General features: G+C 50.6%; 1 protein-coding gene across 1 annotated transcript; it reads right to left on the bottom strand.

The window, feature by feature from the left end:
- Positions 1–398: 398 nt before the first annotated feature.
- notch1a (notch receptor 1a) lies at positions 399–23,159 on the bottom strand. Its single transcript, XM_086135152.1, has 34 exons — positions 22,886–23,159; positions 21,947–22,028; positions 16,051–16,313; positions 15,594–15,932; positions 14,512–14,634; positions 14,045–14,278; positions 13,278–13,433; positions 13,020–13,205; positions 12,831–12,944; positions 12,276–12,389; positions 11,947–12,180; positions 11,762–11,872; positions 10,454–10,646; positions 10,215–10,360; positions 10,004–10,117; positions 9,425–9,544; positions 9,190–9,342; positions 8,856–9,084; positions 8,575–8,776; positions 8,339–8,492; positions 7,417–7,601; positions 7,210–7,342; positions 6,851–7,108; positions 6,675–6,787; positions 5,936–6,507; positions 5,314–5,754; positions 4,643–4,788; positions 4,334–4,547; positions 4,171–4,255; positions 3,927–4,089; positions 3,507–3,805; positions 2,976–3,123; positions 2,794–2,891; positions 399–2,407 (listed from the first exon to the last, which is right to left on the bottom strand). Exons 1-34 carry the CDS (start codon positions 22,944–22,946, stop codon positions 1,193–1,195), a joined length of 7,398 nt encoding a protein of 2,465 aa, XP_085991278.1. The 5' UTR covers positions 22,947–23,159; the 3' UTR covers positions 399–1,192.
- Between the last annotated feature and the right edge of the window lie 866 nt (positions 23,160–24,025).

Genomic DNA, 24,025 nt, shown 5'->3' with positions numbered 1-24,025 from the left:
ACAGTATATACATATATATATGTGTATATACACATATATACTGTGTATATATATACTATATATATATATATATACACACATGTATATACCTATATGTATACACACAGTATATACTGTATATATTAGCTTTTGTTTATTTTCCCAATAACATCAACCACGAGTGACAATAAACAACTTGAAGCCTCTTTTTTGAATAATTGTTCCCTACTTAATTGGGTTGAGTTCATAGCGATGGTGCAGCGTTCATATCTCAAGATTTTGCTCCTAAATCAAAGTCAAAAATGGCCAGACAGCTTGTAAGTTGGGACACTTTGATCTGAAGGCATCATTGTACAAAGAAGCACAGAAGTTATTAATGCAACATGAATGATTTCACGATAAAAATAGTTCGGATCAAATTCCTTGAAGTAACAGCTTTTATTGAATCAAGTCCGTCTTTACAAAATATTTTTAATCAAGAAGTAATTTGCAAACTACACCTTTGCATTAAGGTGATACCTTCTTTAAATCACACCTTCATTTAAAACATGTTTTAACCTCTGAGTTAGTTTATAAAACATGACATTTTGACACCCTATGCTAAACTTTTCAACAAAGCGCAGGGAAGATGTCGTTAAGGTCCTTATTTCTTTGACAAACATGTTTTCCCACCTTGAAGATATGCAAGAAATCCCACAAACATTTAGTTTTCTTGGGGAAAAAAACTACATGCCACACTGGCACTAACATGAACTGTAACATTTTCAACAAAAAGGGAGCCTCAAGTTAACACTTTTGGAAGAAAAAAAAAGTTAATACTGAAAATATATTTTTTAAGTCTTATTTACATAATGCAACATAATCCCAATTTAACCTTGTAAAAAGAGGAGCAAAAAACATTTTTAAAAAACAATCCAGTGAATGTAACAACCAAAGAGAAATAAATAGCCAGTGTACACAACAGGGAGTATCTTTTTTTCTGATACACTCCTTTTTAAAATTGTCTATTCTTCTCATACATACAGAACAAAAAATAAAATGTAAAAAAAAAAGCATAAATATAAAGGCATATTCAGTATATTCTCAGGTAAAAAAAAAAGCACATAAATAAATAAAAAGGTACTCAAAAAGATTCTTATCATTAGTATTAAAAGTAAGGACCATGTTGGGCTCTCCAGTGTTGGGTCTCCAGCTTGTTGATTTTATTAGGAGCCTACTTGAACTGCTCTGGGATCAGATTCATCTGCGAGTGGATGCTGGTCGGGGGACTTGAGATGCCTTCCGACCAGTCGGACATGGAATGTGGGGATGAGATGGACCACTGGTCGGGCGAGCCGGGGGAGGGTGTCAGAAACGGGTGGTCGGGCACCTGCAGCTGGTGGTTGGGCGTGTTGTCCATGGGTCCCGAATAGCTGTGCTGGGAAGGAGGAGTGAGGAACTGGGCGCCGAGGATTTGCGTCTCCTGGGGCATCACGCTGTGGATGGCCATGGACCGCCCGTTGTTCTGCTGCATGTCGCCGCCGCCGTTCAGCTCGATGGTGGGGAAGCCCTGCGTCATGGCCTGCCCGGCGGTGGCCGAGTTGGAGTTCTGGTGCTGGAGTTGGCGCGGGTGGGCCTGCTGCATCATGTGAGCTGCCGAGCCAAGGCGGCTGGTCTGGAGGTTCTGGTAGCCCATGATCTGCGACAAGGTGGCCGTGCTGACGCCGCTGAGGCCTCCCATCATGTTGTGGGACAGGGGGGAGGCCTGGTGGAAGCTGCCTTGCTGGCCCGGGTGCATCCTGGACATCCAGTCGCACTGACCGACCCTGCTGCCACCAACAGACGCGCTCCCCTGACTATTCGGGCTGGACATGGGCATGTGGGAGAGGCGGGGAGGGTTGGGATCAAAAGCCATACTCATCTGACCCATGTGCGAGTCGCCCTTCCCTTGAAGGTGATTGAGGGAAATCGGGGGAGACTGCTGGAACGGTGACGTCATGGGAGGAGAGGCGGCATCAGACAGGTAGCCGTGGGGGGACTCGAGGGAGTCCACCGGGGACAGCACGGCCGACGTGTCCAGCAAATTGCTCTTCCCGTCCAGCGACTTCTTCTTCTTCACCCTGTTGTCTTTGCCGCCGTCTTTCCCTCCTTTACGCACCTTCTTGATGGACAGGTTGGGTTTCAGGTTGCTAAGGTAGTCGTTGGGGGAGCAGAGCGGCGGCGAGAGACTGGAGGAAGTGCTGAGAGGGGCGGAGTGAAGGCCCGGGCTGCGGACCACGTTGTACTCGTCCAGCAGCCGCACAATGTCGTGGTGCATCCGCTCCTGGGCGATATCCCTCGGCAGCTGGTCCAGATGGTCGGTGATTTCGCGGTTAGCAAAGTGCTCCAGCAGAACCTTAGCTGTCCCGTAGCTTCCCTCACGGGCGGCAAGGAAGAGCGGCGTCTCTTCCTAAAAATATTTTTTTTAAAAAAAAATAATAATAAACTGGCTCTCATTCTGCACGCTGTAACTTGGGAGCTGCAAAGTAATGCGTACCTCCATATGGGGGCTGGCGCGACAATAAAATAAACATACTAAGCCTTGCTCTTTACTTGAACAGGTAATTCTGACCATAAAACTGCCCGATTAGAAGAACTACCTTGACAAAGTACAAGCATATTTTGCTGTTCTTTGTGATACTTAATCTGGGTTCCATTTTTGTTTTTGCAGTGTTCCTTTCAACCAACTAAAAGCCTTAATATCATTGTCACAAACTGCATATTGTAAACCCCGAGGGGTTTGAGAACTCCTGTACGACGCTACCAATACTTGTCAAGTCATATTATCACACATACCTTGTTATCTTGCATGTCTTTGTTGGCACCGTTTTTCAGCAGGATCAAGGCAGCCTGCACATTGTTGACAGCCGCAGCCCAGTGAAGCGCCGATTTACCTGCGAAGAGGGGAAAAAAAAATAGATATTGAGTCATCATAATATGCAGTGTAATTTATGCATGTGGACAGAAGCGTTAGCTACCAGAATCGTCGGTGCCGTTGGCATCGGCATGGCAGTTGATCAGCTCTTCCAACATGCCCTCAGCTGCCAACCTGGAAGCCAGTATCAGCGGCGTTGTCCCATCATGCATGTGCGCATCAAGATCGGTAGCGCGGTTTCGGATTAAAATCTGCAACAACAAAAAAAAAACACCCGCTTGTTGAGTTAACTGTTAGGGCGGAAATGACATGATGGCAGAATTCAATTCACTGTGGCTACACTGGAGTTGAGATGGCAAGCAAAATGGTTGCAAATAACAATGCAGGATGCAGAATTGTACTCAAGTAAGAATATTGTTAGCACTTTGATTTGGCCACAAATCAGTATTTGTGCGCATGACGTACTTGTATATTGGAATCACATCAACCCATTCCCCGCCGGGCCAATTGAAACGGATCTTTGACGACTATAGCCGTCAATGGCAGTGAATGAGTTAAAAAAAAATAATCCCCCATGTCGTAACTGGCCGCCATACAAACAACCGCAGAGACTCGATATAAAACAGGAATTTACCTGGAACACCCCCTGCGCATCAGCAGCTACAGCTGCATGAAGAGGAGTGCGTCCCATGTTGTCCTGGACGTTTGCATCGGCACTGGACTCCAGGAGCCGCTTGGCGGCATCGGAGCGAGCGTAGCGGGCGGCCAAGTGGAGGGCCGTCTCGCCCGTGCGGTCGGTCTGGTTGTGGAGGTTTGCGCCTTGGTAGATGAAGTCTGTGATGATCTCTGCGGAGGGATCCTCTTCCTCTTCGCTGTTAGCCGTCTCAAGTCCTCCGCCGCTGCAGGAGGCAATCATCAGTGGGGTGAAACCATCTGGAAAAAAACACAATTAGGTTGAGTTGCCAATCGCCGTTCATAAGAGAAAACACCACACAAGTTTTAACAATGGCACGGTCTCGATATCTCAGAGAAAAGCAAAAAGAAGCAAGCAAACCTGGTCCCCTGACGTTGACATCCATGCAGTCATTCTCAATCTCCCCTTGAGGGGGCGTAGGGGCGACGGACGCGATCCGCAGATCGGCCGCATCCAAATGCTGTTGGGTCCATTTTCTCTGGTCAGTCCGGTCTCTCAGATCCAGCATGGACGGCTCCTCAAACTGCAGAACACCGAGCCAATGATCGACTGCGCTAGCAGAAGTGCTATCTTGCGGCCAGTTTGATTAGAATGGTTGACTCGCCTTGAAACGGCTGCAGTCGGGATCCTCCTCACCCCATTCGTTTTGATTGTCATCCATCAGATTGATGTCAGATATTTTCATAGGCCTGTTTAAAGAAAAAAAAAGGAAACCATTCAGTCCGCCACTACCTTCATATTCCGGGATTCATTCCTGAGTTTCTCACCTCAGTCCGACAGAATCTTCCCCGACCGGTTCTCTGCGTTTCTTCTTGCTGGGCTCCGACGCCTTGAATCCCTCCGGGAACCAAAGCTGGCCGTGTTCTCGTCGTCGCTTGCGTGAGACCAAAACACCGAGGCTTACGAAACCCAAAGCCGCTAACCCCAGGAAGACCACATACATGGGATAGAGCTCGGAACTAGAAGGAGTGGGTCTTACGCCTGGGCGAGAAAAAAAATTCAAATAAAAATGACAGTTGCAATTTGCTACTTAAGTGTTACAGGCAATCACGCATAGGAAAGAGTGAGTTACGTACTGGTGACAGCTTCGATATACGGAACATTGAGATTCCCACTGGAGGCCAGTGCTCCGAGGAAGGCCGCAACGTCGGTGGCACTTTGGAAGCATTCGCTGGATTGCTGGTAACACTGCCGGTTGTCAATTTCCAGGTAGACTATGGACCTACATGATGAAAGAGAGAGAATTGGTAACGCGCAGACTGTTTCAGGGAAAATACACTGGATGAAGTCACCATGACTGTAAATTTTTTCAAAGTTTGGCAGGTCCTGCGTCTTATACGCAGGTGCAATTTGTATAGTGTTAAAATTTGAGGTCAGGCTCGTACCCAAAATCTCCGTTCCCAATTGTGTTGACACCGGCGGGGACTCGCACGCTCTCAATGTCAGAAGGTGGTGGTAATGCACCAAAAGTATTTGCCAACCGCCAAACGAAAGTAGGCCACAATGCAACGCAGATTCTGGCTAAGGTAAGCCGTTTTAAATGAAAAAGAAAAACTAAAAGTGAAAGTTTTGACTCCAATCTGAATTCGCCAACACGATGAGGGAACGGGGTTTTGGGGATTTATATAATGTATGTATGCATGTACTTCTTCTTCATGATGGATTTTTTAATTTATTTTGAGGAGTACCATTTACATTTCTGAGCAACTAAGAGTCCAAAAAAATACGGTAGTTTAGTGGTACAAACCCTTTGACTTGCAGAGAATCCAGCTCTCTGCGTTTGCGCGGGCTGACCATGGCAGACACGCCGTCCTTCATTTGACTCAAAACATTTGCTGGCATCGCCGTCCACTCGGGCCAGCCGTCCGCTGAGCGCTTCAGCACGTTGTGCTTCACCAGGTCCTGCTCGTTGCCATAATAAGGGAAGATCATGGGCTCCCCTCTCGCATCGCGGCGGAAGACCACATTGGTGTGAAGAACGCTGCTGAGGTCCCTGAGGAAGGCCGACGAGCGATTTTTAAGTTGCTCCGGCGGAATGTGGACCACCAGGACTAAATGTCCGTCTGCTAGCTTTTCCGGCATGTTGTTTGCGCAGTCCAGGCCATCCCATTCACACTCGGCATTATTACAGCCCTGATCACAGTGGCCATCGGCATAGTGGTCTTTGCAGTACTGGTCGTAAAGTGGACTGCGGGACAGAAAGGAGCTCGGGTTAGAATTACAGCAACGGTAATTCTCCATCGAACGTGTGCAAACCTCTGCTTTTACATTGGAAAACAATGGATTCCCCGCAAACGGCAGAGGGCCGACTGTAAATATTTGCTGCCCTCGAGGCATTCTAGAACCATGGCTAAAATTTCCAGACTTACTTGCATTGCCCTTCCTGTCCCTGGCAGTCAAAGCCATCGTAGAGACATCCGGGGCTGTTACACTGGCCGTCGCACTTGCCGTCGTTGAAGTAGCGCCAGCACTGCAGAGCCGCCGAGCAGTTTTGCCAGGGATCATCGAAATTCAGGGAGCAGTCGCCTCCGTCCCAGCCGCACGCGTGGTTGTTGCACAGCGAGTCGCAGATGTGGTTGCCGGCCCACTCGTCGCACTGGGGGTTCTCGCAGCTCACCTCCACTTCGGGAGGAGGCGTAATGTCACGGCCGAAGCCGCCGACAAAGGAGTAGTCCAGGATGTGGCACAGCAGGCCGTTGAAATTGCTGGGACAGCCGCACCGGAAGTACGGCGCATCCGGGGTGATTTGGCAGGTGCCGCCGTTGTAGCACGGGTTGGAGACGCAGAGGCTGTCGGTCGAGGTCAGGCACTCGGGTCCCGTGAAGGCCGGAGGACACAGGCAACGCGGGCCCAGGTGGCCTGACACGCACGTGCCTCCGTTCCTGCAGTTCAGATTCCCGCAGGAGCGAGAATCATACTCACAGGAGGAGCCGGTGAAGCCCTAATAGGACGAGAGGGTCGCGCGGGTCACCGAGTATCAACAACTGATAAAAATTTTGTTATTCCGATTCCATTTATTAATACTGGTTCGCTACGGCTTTGCTTGCTTTAACTCTTTAATATATTCAAGTTAAGAGAAAGGGTACAATATGTCCAGTATGCACTCACCGGCGGGCACTTGCAGATGAAGCCATGAGGAGTGTTACTGGCGACGGCGCACGTGCCTCCGTTTCTGCAAGGTCTTCCTTTGCAGCCATCGAAAACTTTGTCACAACGCTGGCCTGGTGAACGACAAGACAGTCCGTCGCGTCGGTGATCGATGACGCCTCGTCCAAAATCGGTACCTGTATAGCCGGTGCGGCATTCGCAGCGGTAACTGTTGGTGAGCTGGATGCAGTTGTAAGAGCCCCTGGGATCGCACGGATCCGACAAACACTCGTTGACGTCGCCCTCGCAGCGCTCGCCCACGTAGCCCGCCGGGCACACGCATTGGTAGCCCCCAATGCGATCCACGCATTTGCCATCGTTGAAGCATTTGGGCTCGTGCGTCAGCGGGTCGCTGAACGGGTTGCAGTCGTCCAGATTGATCTCGCAGTGGACGCCTGAGAGTGACAGAAGTATCGGATGAGGAGGGGGGGGGGGGGGGGTGAGGCCTGATTTTTTATTTTTTACTTTTGAGGAAATCGGGAGTGCAATTATGTACCTTGAGTTCCTCTGGGACAGGAGCACTTGTAGGTGTTAATGAGATCGATGCAAGTGCCGCCATTCTGACAGGGCTGAGATTGGCATTCATTGATCTCCTTTGAGCAGTTCACGCCATGGTAACCAGGGAGACACTGGCGAGAGAGACCAACGTGAGCATTTGTATCGCAAAACGACGCTCAACGCTTCATAAAAGACCGTCGCATACCTCGCAGCTGTAGCCTCCGAGATAATCAGTGCATGCGGCTCCGTTGTGGCATGGATTAGGGGAACACTCGTCCACTTGCTCCTGACAGTAGCTGCCGGTGTAGCCCGCCTGGCAGCGGCAGTAATGCGTGCTTCCGGCATCGAGGCACTGGCCCGAATTCCGGCACAGGTGAGCCACTTCGACACCTGAGAGCACGGAATGGCGGTTAGCGAATGCCCATTTGCTTCGTGAGCGTGTTTGTAACGCAAAAACACTTGTGTCTGAAATCATATTTCCTCGCTGAAATGAATGGAAATGCCAATGAGCCGTTGATCTGTTCCAACCACCGGCCCCCAAAAAACACAAACGTTTTTGTGATGTTTTTAATCAAGAAAAAAAACAAAAACAAGAGTCCTCTAAAACATTGCGCTTAATAAAAACTGACAGTGGGGGTCACCAAAATGGACAGTGGGAATCCCCCAAAGACCATACAGGTAGCCCACAGGCCTGTCCTAAAATAGCTTAACAATGATGAGGCATTGTGATTTCCAGAGAATATGAAGTGATCAGGGGCGGCACGGATGTCGATTGGTTAGCACTTCCGCCTCACAGTGCAGAGTTGCAGAATTCGATTCCGGCTCCGGCCTTCTTTTGTGGATTTTGCATGTTGTCCCTGTGCCTGCGTGGGTTTTCTCCGGGTACTCAGTTTTCCTCCCACATTCCAAAAACATTCATGGCAGGTTAACGGAACACTCTAAATTGTCCCTTGGTGTGATTGTGAGCGCGAATGGTTGTTTGTCTATGTATGCCCTGCGACTGGCTGGCAACCAGTTCAGGGTGTCCCCCGCCTACTGCCCGAAAACAGCTGGGATAGGCTCCGGCACGCCCAACGACCCTCGTGAGGATAAGTGGATTAGCGGACCGCTGCACGAGCAATAACTACCTTGTTGTTTGGCTGCGACTTCACAGGACACGCTCGGGATGTCACAGTAGAGGCCGGTCCAACCGGTTTGACACTGGCAGGTGTAGGAGGCCCCCTTTTGCCAGCAAGTGCCCCCGTTTTTACAGGGGGACGAATCGCACCAGCGTATGAGATTCTAACAAACAGACAGAGAAATGTTAACGAACGACTCCCTACTGGTGACGTGGAAAACCGACGCGGCGGCGGGCTCCCATTACCTGGCAGTTGACGCCCGTGTAACCTGGGGGGCAGGTGCATTTGTACGTTCCGAAACTGTCCAGGCACGTGCCCCCGTTGAGACACGGCCTTGAGTCACACTCGTTGATGTCATATTGGCAGTAGCTGCCGGTAAATCCAGGCAGGCACAGGCACGTGAAGGCGTTGATGCCATCCGCGCAGGTGCCGCCGTTAAAGCAAGAGCTAGCGAAACACAACCGAGTTCGTATTTGAAACATTTCCACCACAAATTTGGCAACGGCGCCGGCAGCCGCGAGCTAACCTGTCGGTGCAGTCGTTGGTGTTGATCTCGCAGTTGATGCCGCTGAAGCCGGGCGGGCAGGTGCACGTGTAGCTGTCGACGCAGTCGGTGCAGTTGGCGCCGTTTCGGCAGGGGTTGCTCTCGCATTCGTTGATGTCTTGCTCGCATCTGCCGCCGCGAAAGCCGGGCAGGCAGATACATGTGAAGGTGTCGATGGCGTCGCGGCACAGACCGCCGTTGCTGCATGGATCTGAAACGCAGGGAAAGAGGACGTTTGAGCTCTATGCAGGCGCCACATATTTTTCCCATCTTTAAAAACGGCCTTTTATTTTTGTCATACATCCGTGGTCCTTACTTGGCTTGCAATCATCGACGTCAGTCTCACACTTCTGCCCCGTGTAGCCAGGCAGGCACGTGCACTGGTAGCTTCCCACGGTGTTGTGACAAAGGGCTCCATTGCGACACGGGCTTTTCACACATTCGTTGATGTCAATCTCGCAAGTTTGACCTTGGTTTGAAGGAGAGCGTGGTTAATTGAATGATCCGGAAGATGCGAGAGGGAAAAAAAAAAAAAGGACAGGAATAGATACCTTGCCACCCCGCGGGACAGCTGCATGAGAAGCTCTGGTAGTCCTCGGACTCTTTGCACAGTCCGCCATTTTTGCAGGGTCTCAAGTTGCAGGGGGCCAGCAAAGTCTCACAGTTTTCACCTGGGAACAAAAAGACAAACATTGAAGCCGCTAAGTAAGAGGACGCCCCCCCCCCGCCCCCCGTCCCTCTTCCTTATCCATTTCCATGACGACTTAACCAAATAGGAAGGGCTTTCCTGTTTCCTGTTATTGTGCGATCACAGACAGGAAACAGGACGTGGCGGAAACGGGAATGGGGGTGCGGAGCGAGTTGGAGTTCTCCCGCTTATATTAGCAGGGGTGCCACACTACACCGCCCCCACCCACAACCACTCAAGGAAAACATACATTCTATGTTATCCCTCCGAGACAGACAGGCAGTCTTTCCACACAGTGAAGACAAAAAAAAAAAAAAGCATCTCCGATAGAGTGATGACTGGATGAGGTTTGGTTAAACAACGCAGGATAAACCTTTAGCGCGGAAAGAAGGAAGATACCCTTTTAGTTATCGCAAACGAAGCAAGCAGCTACGTGTCGTACCGGTGTAGGGGAGCTGACAGTTGCACTTGTATCCTGCCACGTCATCCATGCAGGTGCCCTGGTTGAGGCAGGGGTTTGATGCGCACTCGTTAATGTTAGTTTGGCAGTTGGGTCCTGTTGCGGGAAGGGGGTAGGTGGGTATTTGGACTTGGTTAGATGCCAGAAAAGGAGTAGCCGCAAAAAATAGGAGCGCTTAGCCGCCGTGGCTGACCTGTGAAGCCTGCTCTGCACGTACAGTGGTACCCGCTGGTCATGTCCTTACAGGTTCCTCCGTTCGTGCACGGGTTAGACTCGCACTCGTTGTTGTTGATGTCACAATTCGGGCCGCTCCAGCCAGAGTCGCAGGTGCATTTATAGCTTCCATTAAAAAAAAAAAAAAAAAAAACGTCAGCGATTTCTCCACTGGTTTATGGCTTCATGACGACCCCGAGACACGAGGCTGCTGCTCACCCGTTGATGAGGTCTTGGCATCGGCCGTGGATGCACGGGTTACTGCCGCACTCATCCACCTGGGACAAGCAGGTGGCATCGTCGTAGCCTTCGGGACAGAGGCAGGTGAAGCCGTTGATGCCATCCACGCACGTGCCGCCGTTGTGACACGGGCTGATGGCGCAGTCGTCTATATTGATGTTGCACATCGTTCCTGGAAAGAAGAGGCTTTTTTTTTTCCTCCTTCAAACTAAAGATTTTTTTTTTTTTTTTTTTTGGGGCCTGAATGCCTGTACATGAATTTTGGCACGTTGACAAAACACAGCTGGACACTCTGCTCTGCGCTGTGGTATTCGTTGAGCCCCCCCCCCCCCCCCCCACCGCCCCAATTGAGGTGAACAGTGCGGCTTTTTGGACAATAGAAAGCTAACACTGAAAACTCCCTGAGCGTTCAATTGAAAAGAGCAGGAGCAGCTCAGTGTCTGCTTGGCCTGGTGGGCCCTGGGGGGCTATTCTGCCTTGCCACCATTGATTGAATGGCAGCCTGTTGAATAGGCAGAAGGAGCGTTGGGCCTTGGGAGGGGGAGGTGCTGCCAGGAAGGAGGTTGGGGGGTGTAACTACTCTCCATATTCACACACACACACACAATCCAGGGACACCTAACCTCACAAGACTTGTTTACGGTGACAGAAGGCCAGACGCATTTCACACACGGCCGAGTAACAATTAAACCCCCCCCCGCTCACGCCGCTGTCCTATCTGACTCCCTCCTCCCTTACTCTTCATCAATCAGGAGGGGCGGGGCCCAACCGCCTCACATCAGTTACAATAGTCCTCTGTCCCCTTGCTCCTCCATCCCGCCGTGCCCATATCGGCACAGAAAGACAGAGGGGACAAGGGAGCGGGGGGCACAGCAGCCTGCCCGCACACGCACACACACACACACACTTGGTCCTGGCTTGCCCTCTTTAAGAATAATCACACCGACACTACCAGTCAGAACCGGTTCTGTCGGGCCAAGATGAGGGGGAAGACCTGACAAGTACGCCGTGCAATCACACAACAAATGTCATTAACAATTATTTTTCCCTTAAAAGGATCGTCTTACCAAGTCTTTTTGAATGAGGGGGTGTTTTTGTTGTTGGTTTTTTTTTTTTTTTTTAGCATGCATGGGGTTGAGGAGAGTGCTGCTTTCAAAGCCCATCACACAGGCAATCTGACACCATTGTTCCGCCAGAACGGGCCCGCCGGCCACCTGTCCTTTCCGCCCCCTCCTTATGCTCGGGGGACCACCCCACTTGCACCTGTAAACTCCACCCAGCGCTCACCTGTGTAGCCCGGCTCGCACGCACACTCGTAGCCGTTGAGCTTGTCGATGCACCTCCCGTAATCGCAGGGGTGGCTCTTGCAGTCATCCAGGTTGATCTCGCAGTTGAAACCTGGTTCCGTCGGGAAGAAATTAGGCAACCCGCATTTGTGAATTCTAGATTCCCCCCGCCTGACGAGGTCTCACCCGCGGTGCCTTTGGGGCAGGAACAGATATACGCGTTCTCTCTATCCTGGCAAGTGCCGCCGTTCCTGCAGGGCTGGCTCAGACACTCGTTGATGTTGGTCTCGCACAGGCGGCCCGTGTAGCCAGGACGGCAATAGCATGTAAACGAGGCCAGCCCGTCCTTGCAGGTGCCGTAATGACAGGGGTCCGAGGAGCACTCGTTGATGTCGGTCTCGCAATGCCGCCCCGTGTAACCTGGAACCAAAGACAAATGGGAGTATTAAGTGGAAAACCACTGAAAATATAACGAAGAAAGAAGAAAAAAAAAAAAAGTAAAACAGATGGCGTACCTTCTGCACATTCGCAGGTGTACTTGTTGGGACCGTCGGTACACTTTGCTCCATTTTTACAAGGGGTGCTGGCACACTCGTCGATATCCACCTGGCAGAGACTCCCTGAGAATCCTGCAGGCGCAGTTCCACAAAAGACACTTTGTACATGGCGAAAACTGGTAAAAAGTATTTCTCCCCCCATCCACACTCGAAGAAACTAATGAACCACTCCACAACAAAACTACTCAAAGCCCCTCCCTCGCCCCCGCTAGGCCTTACTGTGCACCCAACGTTTCTTTCAGGCAACACAACGGGGCTCAGCCCGCTGAGCCATAAACCAATCCCCGCCCGCGGTTTTGGCGCTGAACTCGAGCACAAACGTCCGTGCCCGCCCGACTTGCTAATCTTCCTCTCACTGAGCGTAGTAAACTATTTGATTACCTTTTTTTCCGCGATCCATGCATAGTTTAGCATAATCATTAACAGAAAGCTTAATGATCCACACTTGTCGCCTATTATTTGTCCGAACAGAAAGGGGGAGATGCTGAGGAATCCTCTCTGGGATTTTCTCACCTTGAGGACACTCGCAGTGGAAGGAGTTGATCTTGTCAACGCAGTTGCCGTTGTTGAGACAAGGCTGGCTGGCGCACTCATCCGTGTTGATATGGCAGAATACGCCCTCGTAACCTGAACGCCGTCAAACCACAGTGAGTGCAACTCCGCCTCCCTTCTTTCTTTTTAAGAATTCCCAAATGCGCATACCCGGCATGCAGATGCAGTGGAATCCTCCGATCTGATCCAGGCAGGTGGCGTCGTTGTGGCACGGATTCGACATGCACTCGTTGACATCCATCTCGCAGCGGGGGCCCTCGTAACCCTGAAGGCACCTACACTGGAATGAGCCTTTGGTGTTGAGGCAACGACCGCCATGCTCGCAAGGGTTGGCGCCTAAAAAGGAGCAAAATATGTCACGCGTCGGCGTAAGAACTGAATTCTGCGGAAAGAGGAAAGCGGACGCACCGAGGGAGCACTCGTCGATGTCCAAATTGCAGGCTGAGCCGGTGTAACCCGGCGGACAGGTGCAGATTGCCTTCCCGTTGACTGGGTTGGTGTCGCAGTTGGAGCCTTTCTGACACGGATTGCTGATGCATGCGTCATCCAGGTGGCACAGCAAACCTACCGGCCCCAGAGAGAACGTCATTTGCACTGCAACATCGCATTGGTTAAAAAAAAATACTGTTGCTGAAGTTTAGTCGATTTTTCAGGTATCTTTAGATGAGGGGTTTTTTTCCTTTTGTTTATACATTTCAAAGTCTGTACTTGGTTTTTCATTTTAGAAACCCTGTGGAGTGAAAGATCTGTTTCTAAATACATATACAACACGGGCCAAGATTGACAACTGTAATGTTATAACGTTTACACAGTTTTTGGGCTAGAATTAGTCCACATTCAGTTCACCGCTTTCGTTCGCAGCAGTGGTTATCCGGTGGAATTATGATTTACTAGTTGTCAGAAACCAGGCCCAAACATGTTAGCTGACAAGCTGGGGGGGGGGCTAGCGCCTTGCCTTTTGTTGCAGTGTTGAAAGATTAATACACTTTGAGTGTTAGTCAATTAGTTAGTTAATTAATACACTTTGAGTGTTAATTAATTAGTTAGTTAATTAATACACTTTGAGACTTTTAATCATAACAATTTGCCAGCGTTGTTCACAACACTCTTTTCAGCGGCGCGGCAAATTTATGAGAGTTTTATTTTCAGTTTACGGCGACGCTGAAGGGTATTACCTGTGCGCCCGTGCGGACACTCGCAGAAGAAGGAGGCCACGCGGTCGTGACAGGTGGCGCCGTGGTAACAGGCGGCGCTGGCGCAGTCGTCGATGTTCTCGCTGCAGTCGTCGCCCGTCCAGCCGTTGACGCAAACGCAGTGGTAGCTCCCGTGGGTGTCGTGGCAGGTGCCGCCGTTCTGGCACGCGTTGGGCATCAGCTCGCACTCGTCCACGTTCTCTGTGCAGTACTGGCCTGGAAGACAAAAAGGTGATGAGTCAGTGGAGGAATATCTGCGGTGAGGAAATAGGGCCACCTTTTCTGCTGGGCCTGACCTACATTTGGAAAAAAAAAAATCTAATTTTGTATCGTATTGACGGTTTGTGTAACCGTGTGTGCTATTAAGTCAGCTAAATCCCCAGCGAAGGCCCAGATAACAAATACAGGGCCCCCGCCAGACGAAAACACGGCCGTTGCTGGTAGGTTACCTGTGTAATGAGGTGGACATTGACAGTTGTAGGTGTTGACTCCGTCGACACAGACGCCGCCGTTCAGACAGCTGTGGCCTGGGCAGTCGTCAATGTTGTGCTCACAGTTCTGCCCCGTGAATCCTGATAACAGAGTCGGCATGCGATTAAGGGCGAGGAACAACAAATGACTCCAGCCTCAAGTGAGCCGAGTTTGCGCGTTTCCTCGTCTTTGCTCCGTGCACCTATGGTGGATAATTACTCTCTCCTCGTGCTTTAAAGCTTTTGTGCAGAGTGTCTCCATGCATGTTTTTTTTGTTGTTTTTTTTTTATCGTCACAATAGTATGATGAGAACGAATCGACCCGTGGCTCAGCAGGAGCGAGGCGGGCTTTGCTATCTCGCCGCATTCCGACGCGGACGCCCGCAGCAGTGGCGCAGCATGCCTTCAACTTGAACACACACAACCGCTGTAGAAGCCTTCATTCGGCAAACTAATGCAGCTGGAATCACGCTGATGCCTTTTGACAAATAGGATGGTGATTCTTAAACTAAAATGTCATCTTTTCTGGTGTTATTCGACTTTATGAAGGTATGGAATACTGAACATTTGGGTTTACTCAACTCTGCAAGCAGGCAATCATATTAATTCAGTACCAGCCAATTCTGGACCAAGTCTCAAAAGACGTTTAACAACGTCTTTAGGAGTGAATGAGTGAAAGAGCTCAACACTGGTGACAGCTAGTATTACTGGTTATTGAAACCGAGATATTTTAAAACCACGAAAACCATCAAACCGGACATTGGCCCATGTCTAGTAAATGAATTGAATCATTTGAAACTCTTCTAAAATTATATGGCCAAATTTAGTGAAAAAAACCCAGCTACATTATATTTAAGAACCTTTAAACAACTCTGGTTTTGGGATGCCAACACAATAAAAAGCAATCGTGTGGGTGTTGCGAGGCTATCAAAGGGAAACGTCTGCACTACTGCTTCCTGCCACTCAATCCACTCGCTCAGATTTAATTTTCCAAGCTTAAACGGTGAACAAGAAAAGCACACGTTAACGGGAGCCTGCCGCTTCTTATTCATGCCCCTTACCCGGCAGACAGCTGCAGTCGTAGATACTGTCGCCCTTCTGGACGCAGGTGCCCCCGTTCTGGCACGGCGAGGGGCTGCACGGCACGTAGCGGGTCTCGCAGTGCGGCCCGCTGTAGTCCTGAGGGCAGCGGCAGTGGTAGGAGCCCACCTCGTTGGCGCAGATGCCGCCGTTGAGGCAGGGCGTCGGGCTCTGGGCGCACTCGTTGACGTCTTGCTTGCAGGTTGGACCGTGGAAGGAGGGCGGGCAGCTGCATATGAAGGTGGAATCGAAAGCCGAGCACTGGCCGCCGTTTGCGCACGGGTTTGAAGCGCACGGGTTGGGGTGTTGACATGTTTTGCCTGTCACGCCACAGGAGGAAGAAGAAAAAAAAGACAAATTCCAATTACATTTTTTTCGCCAAGCTACAAACGGCGAGGAATTAACGACCGCGGATCGGCTTCCATTCGAGAGTCCTACCTGACCACCCGGGTGGACATCGGCAGCGGAAGGCCGCGAGCGTGACGAGGTCGCACGTTCCCCCGTTGCGGCAGGGCGAGCTCATGCAGGCGTGGTTGGTCGGCGTGAGGCACAGGCGGTCGGTGAAACCCGGCCGGCACACGCAGCGGAAGTCGACGGTGTTGCCGTGGGAGACCGCGCGACACTCGCCGCCGTTGCGGCACGGCGACGGGCTGCACGGGCTGGGGAATTGACATCGGTTGCCTACGTAGTCACTGGGACACCTGAGGAGAAGGACGGGGTACTCGAGTTTCAATTTTATATCAATCTAAAATCAAATCATCAAAAACATATCAACTAAAGGAACTAATAACTGATTGAAAAGCCTGACGCACTTCGCAAGGTAATATTGTATGCGAGGGTGAGTCGGAAAATTGGGCGCCCATATTTTCCCACCCGCTCCGGCAGGGGTGTTGTTCTTCCGGATTAGATTCTTTCTGAACCTTGAAAACACATTGCGCTGGGGCGAGGGACGCCATGGGAGAGTCCGGCCCATTCCCGGCTACCTTTCAGCCCCCAAGTTGTCCACACTCATCCCGAATGAGCGCAGAGATCAAGGAGACCGCCGCCGCCGCGCGGACGGCCACCGTGAAGCGAAGCATTCAGTGCATAATCCCCCCCCCCCCCAATTATTTTGCTCCCGTTCGGACCTGAAAGCGAAGATGCTGCTACAGTCGCATTTGCTGAACGTGGCCGTTCATTTTCTACGCCCGCTTGTCCACGTGTGAGCTCAAAGCTGATAATAATCTCCGTTTTTAGTTCACTCTTATAAATGCTGCTGTTAGCTCAGAGGAGAGGGGAGGGGGGGGGGGGGGGGACTCCTCTGGTTTGAATTTGGGGCTGTGTGTGTTGGAGGGAGGGGGGCATCTGTTTGTGTCTCCACAGGGAGCAGGTGCGCATGTTAATGAGGGCAGCTGTTGGTCAAGACTCCTCCCTACAAGAGCCCCCCCCACCCCCCGCCCTGCTGGGGGGGGGGGTGCTGACAAGCCAACATCTCCCCCGGGGACATGACGAACTCATGTGAAGTCAGCTGTTGCAACTTCGGCCTTTTTCTCAGCCCAAAACACACCTCAGCTCTTGACTTTCCTTTTTTTTTTCCCGAAGATTCGCCCGAACTTTTCCTTTGCAGACGTTCGTTCCCGTTCCCGCCAGTTTCCCCTTTTACAGACTCCCGCCCAAACCACCCCCCGCCCACCCCACCCCGGTGTCACACGGTGCTGTCGAAACCTCTCCTGTTGACTTTAGCGAGGTGAGACCTCTTAACTGGCCCGTGTGCACCGCGGGGAGTCCAGACAGTTCCAATCGACACAAGACTGCCAGGACATTCACGGAGGCTTTGAAGTGTCCCCGATTCTAATTCCACTTCACCTTAGTATGAAAATCATTCATGAGATGTCTTTTCTGACATCGGCGTATTGAATAGATGCTTGTCGGGACAAAGAGCGTACCAGTGCGTGGGTGTTAATCTGGTTATCAAGGAAATGGAATAAAATGCTGTCATAGGTTTTTATACTGTAAAGACAAATACGAGTTTTTGGGGAGTGGGAGGGGGGGGGCGCATTGTCTTTGTCGTGAAGAGGACGCACACCACGGCAACAGGTCTCTCCCGGCGATGCAATGTCATCCCCCTCTGGGCCGCCGGAGCAGATGCTCGCCCAACCTCTGACCCCGGGGGGGGCGGCTCTTTTGCCTTTTCCCCTCGCAGTGCATCCCCACGCTCCCTCCCGAGTGACTTGGCCAGGCCTACCATCTGCCACTCTCTGCGGTGACTTTGCCCCCCCCCCCACACACACACACACCAGCCCCCGACGACACCAAACCAGACTGACTGTGGATTGGTAAATGCCACTGTTGTGGGAAAATGTTTTGACGACAGACAGTCGAGTTTGACACGCTTCCACCTGACTTTCATCCCGTTTATGAATCGGTATTGGGATTCATCTTGCGTTCACGGAACGAAGCCAATTCATCGACGGGGTTTTCAGCTGACGCATTACCCGACACCGCCCCGGTCTGTCGAGTGAAAGTGACATCAAAGTGCCTCGGGCTGGCATTGCAAGCAACGAGGCTCATCAATTTTCCGGCTTTTGGTGACGTGATGTTGGCAATTACGAGGCCGATTGCCAGATGTCGCTCAATGCAGCCTGAGTGATTATCATGTGGTGAGATGATCGTTCGGGCTCCACAACGCTCGACGCGGAACGAGGCACGCGCACAAATCGGATTGGAATTTGAGTTTTCCTCCTTAGGATCAAAATCAGAAAAAATACACTTCCTTAAACGATGGTCACCTATCAGATTATCTTGACCGATTATCCTGTGGTGTGTTTGAAGTGATTTCTTTCTCCCAGTTGTCAAAATTGTAGTTTGAGAAAAGGTTGAAAAGTGTGCGGTGTTGAATGGAGTTCACCGAGCACAGAAAGAGCAAGAAGAGGAGTTGCTTATTTGAAAAAAATTGGTTGAGATCGGTATGTTTGAACCTCACTTAAGAGGTGTTACATTACAGGGGAAAAAAAAAAAAGGTTTCATCCAAAAGTGACAGAGGTGAATTGTTCCTGTGAGCGTCACCGGGGGCCGTTGGCCATTTCCTGTCTCGCCCTCTAAAAAGCAACCAAGTGGAAAGATTTACAGGGGGGGGGGGGGGGGGGCGACATGAGAGCATCACCTCATTTGGCGCACAAACATCCACTCGACATCTGCTGATTGGCATCTGCCTCCCCACCCAGCAATCGCTGTCGATTCAGGTGATTTTTCATCGTCTGTTCGCAGCGCAACTTTATGCGACGCCACCCCCCTTGCCAGCTGTCATCGTTTTTGGGGCCTTCTATTGGTGTCTTTTTTAGCAGAAATCCAACACCGCCCCGTTGTTGCGTTCCTTGGCAATTAAAGCACAGATGGAGCATCACACGGACTCGTCGAACCATTTGCCACTCCTTTTCTTCGCTTACCTTTCAGGAACAGGCACCAGATTTAAGATAACAATTTCATGTTTGTTTTTTCCGTGGGAGTCACGGCCCCCCCCCTCCCCCATTAGCCCAAAAAATAAAAGTAATTCGGGGCCCCCCCACATCTGGCGGTTCACAGCTGGCTTTCGTCCAGAAACCGGCAATTGACCGGCGGGCCCTTCGAAAGTAGCGCTACCTCCCTATCCCACGATCCAGAACAGGATCGGTCGCATACACGTTGATCGCTGCGTGCGCAAGGCATCGGGGGCATTCGGGGGAGCGGGGGCTATCCAAGGAGGGGAGCGACGGCTTTAGAGCTTAAATAAAGTTGACTCATTGATACACACTTGGACACTTCTGATGGGCTTAGGCTCGCGTGGAGCTGAGCCAGGACCCTGCTGGTAATCCCTCAGGAGGACAAATGAAGTGCAGCATTCCTTGAGGGCGAGCGGAACATCTCTTTGCGGTTGTGTGCTTGGGAGCCCGCCGCAGATGGGCTTTTGCCAGCGAAACATTTTACCGTCACTATGCAATCCCAGACAGCTCGGTGCAAGGTCAGAGAAGTCCCGCCGCACCAGCCGCGGGTCTATTTTGGTCAAATGTTGCATTTCAAGCCGTTGCAGGTGTTTCCTGCGTTTATTCCCGTCGCTTAAATTTTTTTTGGGGGGGGGGGCATAGCAGCACCTGTCGGTCTTGCAGCTTGAGTTTGGCGTGCAAAGTTGGGGTTTTATCGACAGACTGTACAACTACATGGGAAACAGGGATGGCAATGGCTAGTGATGAAAAAAGCGGAAAGGGGCGTGGCCTGGACGGGGCGACCAATCACAACAAGTCAGACATCATACACGTCCAATCGCAGGGCTGTTTACAATCGGAAGATGGAAAGACTGATCAGGAGAGCTCGTGAAAACTCGACGATAAGGTACCTGACCCCCACCAAAAATTTGATCAACGGATTTAGACGATTCACAAAAATGATCAATTAAAACGGCGGATTTCCGTGTATCCGCGGAAAATTGCCATCCCTGGGCAAACAGGAAGAGCACACATTTTGCGTGAAAGGGCTGTGGAAAGGTGACCGATCCGCAGGCTATGCCGCTTCTCCCCCGTCAAACCAAATGAAGACAACGTGCAATAGAAAATGGATGAATCCATGTTACTGGGTCGCTGAACGGTGCTCAGGTGATTAAATATCAGATTTTCTAGATGGTGGAGGCAGCGGTATTGTCTTGATTCAGGGAGATAATCCCAGTAAACTCACTGGGGAAAAAAAAAAGACACCTGATTACCAGTCTATGCCACACTAAGCCGACGGGTGAATTTACACTGCGTTCTCACGCCTTGTGGGAACCCAAAGAGGATTTCGATCTTTACCCCCTGACAACTGTGTCACCATATGCTTCCATGCCGAGGCACGAATACAGCGCACGATAGGATTCTCCCCAATGCGCGCACATCGGTCATGCTGAGTGGCGAGCTCCCGGCGCTCTCCGTGACCGACGGCTGCTCGGTTCAGAATGATTGATAGGAGGGAGAGGAAGAACGCAGGCAGCGTGTCTATACTGTCAAGTTGGGAGGGAGCCACACAGTGACACAGTGCAAGGCTTTGTAGAGGCGGAGGATGCCCGTGTAGATGCGAGCGTATGCGCACGTGCGGACAAGAGTGTGTGTTTGGGGTGAAGGGGGATGAGTGTGCAGATTAGATACTGTGAATCGATGGCCTCGGGCTAGTAGCACCGCATCCTCAATGCCGCCCCCCCCCTTTGTCCCCACAGAGCAGAAAGAGGCGCCAGCCGCGACCACATGCCCCGAGGGGGGGGGGGGGGGGGGGGGCCGGGATGAGGGGCCACCCTGGAGTCACAATGGAGGAAGGGACTCCTCAACAAGAACCAAGAGATCATTTTAACTCCTCGTTCCGTCTTGTATTTTCTTCATTTAAGGTCAAAAAAAGAGAAGTGAGCTCGAAAATATGTCAAACGACCAAAATATCCATGTTGGGTGTAAATCCAAGTGTGAATGCCTGTTTGGCTGACAACCAGTCCAGGGGTATCATCTTAAAACTTTGGCCCAGTAAAATGAGAAATCTCAGAAATCCCAGAAACAGCCCACAATTTTACTTCTTTAGCCCCCCCCCCCCCGCATCCTCCCTCGAATCCCACTTGTTTGCCTTCAAATTTCAGCACTTTAGTCCAATCAATCTCACGCTGTTGACATCCAAACCAATTAGATTTCGCAGCCATCTGGCCTTCTAATGGAGATCACACACACGAGCGATGCAAAGGGTTGAGGTCGGAGGGGTGGGCTGAACGCATTCAGTAAGCTGGGGACAAGCCTTTTTGATGCGGAGAGGTCGCGTTTTGGGAGGGGTTTACGCCAGAGGTTTGGGGAGTGTTTGGGGGTGTCTGTGGCATGATGGGAAGGCCCACTCCGATTAGTCACACAGCATTATCCCCCCCCCCCCAACTGCACAACAATGGGCGACGGGCGGCGGGCGAGCCCCAGCTGTCGCCCCCCCCAGTGAAAGAGCAGAAAAACAAGATTTAGGGCTGGACGCGTACTCGCACTTTGCAGTTGAGGGAGTCTTGCATTCATTAACCGACGGGGTAGGAGGGGCTTTTGTCCCATTGGCCCCTTCTGCACATCTCCAGGCCCGTTGAGCCCCTTTTCTTTCCCTTTTTTGAGGGAGCGGTTGGCTCCTGCGGCGGGGGTAACAAAAATAAATAAATAAATAAAATACGCCGGGGCTCGAGGAGGGTCGCCGGGCCTCTGGTTGCCGGGCGCAGAGGCTGCTCAAAGGCTGGAATGGGAACCGGGGAATATGAGGCTTGCCCCCCTTTTTTTTTGTTTCGATACTCCCAAAAGTAATACAATTCCGAGACAGCCCAACAAAGTAAAAGTTTTGATTTACTTACTTGCAGTCTCCATTCCCACTGGGGGCGGCTTCACATCTTCCTCCATTTAGGCAGGACTCAGTGGGTAGTGAGCATTTAAGACCTGTTGAATGCACACATAAAACTTTATTGGGATTTCATATCATGCATTTTGGTCATTATATACCCCCACACAACTCACTCTAATACACATGCTATAAAGCTGATATTTTACATTGAAAATAGTGTGCATGCGTATCTGTGTGTGTAGTGTTGGTGGTGGTGGGGCGGGGTGTAAAGGACACAGGTGGGACACGAGGGCTGCGCATCGTGATGGTGCAGTGGCCTTCCTAAGGGGGGCTGAGCACACTTTGACGGGAGGGGGCGGGGTGGGAGGTAAAAAAAAACGCGCGGCAGCTGCTGGTCTCAAACAGGGAACAAAAGAAATCAGTCCAGCACGAGCCATAAAACATTCTCCTCGTGCATTGTTTACCCCCTCCACACTCAGACTCCCTCCCACCTTTCACACACACACACTCTCCCACACATGCAGACAAAAGGTGCCCCCCCCCAACCCCCCGGAAAGTCCCCTCGAGCGTCCCCCTGGCCCTTACAGACACGCACCAACTTCCATTATCCTGCATGTTTTTCAAAACCGCCTCAATATTGACAATAAAGTTGTAGTCAATTCAATTCAAAACATTTAGACTTTATGGACGAAGTTCCACACGGACAACATTCATTTCATTTTAAAATGCATAAAAGTGACATTTTACACCCAAAGTTTTTAGGGGACAATATGATATTTCAAATATACAGATATTATGCAAAGTTAACTCCGTTTGGCTCAAATTAAATCTGGTGAATGCAAATGTGCACGTGGTCGGTTGTGCCCGACTTGTGCCCAAAACGCACACCCAAGACTAAACGTCACCCCCCCCCCATAAGTAAAAAAAAAAAAGTACAAAAACAACGTTTTACCTTGTGAGACGAAAATAACGGTCGGAAGGAGAAATGCTAGTCTCGCAAAGAAACGATACATTCCTCCTCTTCTACTTCGCAAACCCTGCTTGAATCCCGCGCAGTGTTAGCATAGATCCACAATGGCGGGAGGGGTGTACTCCAGGTGTTCGGCGTGAGAAAAAGAAAAAAAAAAGAAAAACTATCAAACACCATGCACGCACGCACGCACACACAAAACTTTGTTTTTTCCACCAGTAATTCCTCGCGGAGAGCACAGGGTCGGGTCATCGATGTTAACTTGGCGCCTGCGGAGTACTTAATGAGGTGTTGAAGCTTCGCGGTGAATTCTGGTCCTCCCACTTTAACCCCGCCCCCTTCCGTCACAGCTGGTGGACTATGCAGGGAGGGGGCCGGGGGGGGGCACGCTTCACTAATGCACTGTGGAGTGAGTATCAAACTATTTGGGGATGTATTTCGATTTGCATAGCTAGCTTGATTGCTAATAAGACGGATCGTGCTTACATAAACGGTCTTTACACCTCGTCGATACACGCCAGGATTTTGTAGTACAAAAAAGGAGACTGGGATGTCATTCAAAATCTTTTCCGAGTAATTGGTGTAAAAAAAAAGATATACAGTGTGTATATATATATATATATATATATATATACATATATATACACTGTGTATGTATGAGTTCTATAATATCTATAAATCACTTGTCATTGACATACATTGCATTTCGCAAAGACAGAGTACCCCCAAAAGAGCGCCTTTTGAAAGATAATGCAAACCTCGCCAGTTTTGATGGCTTGGCGTTTACCGACACGCTCAGATGGAATTTGCCAATGTTTGTCGGAAAACAGCCTCTTGCGAGATAAGTGAGTGGGAAAGCACTCTTGGCTTTTATCAAGACGAACATTGACACCTCACCCAGCTCCCCCCCCCCCGCCCCCTTGAGCCCACTCGCCCGCCTCCCCACCCTTCAAGCCCTCTACATCTGTTTGTTTTGTCTCAGGAGTACATAGACGCCTCTGAAGCAGAGAACAGAGATCCTCAGGTGTCCCAATTATCATCTTTCTCCATTGTCCATTGCATTTGAGCTGTTTGCATTTGAAACGGTTTTTTTTTTTAGGTAATTGAAAAACATGCCCAGAC

This window comes from Hippocampus guttulatus, chromosome 17, assembly GCF_054856545.1.
Source record: "Hippocampus guttulatus isolate MCC_2025c chromosome 17, RoL_Hgut_1.0, whole genome shotgun sequence".
Lineage (NCBI taxonomy): Eukaryota > Metazoa > Chordata > Actinopteri > Syngnathiformes > Syngnathidae > Hippocampus > Hippocampus guttulatus.
This window is presented reverse-complemented; position numbering and strand designations above follow the sequence as displayed.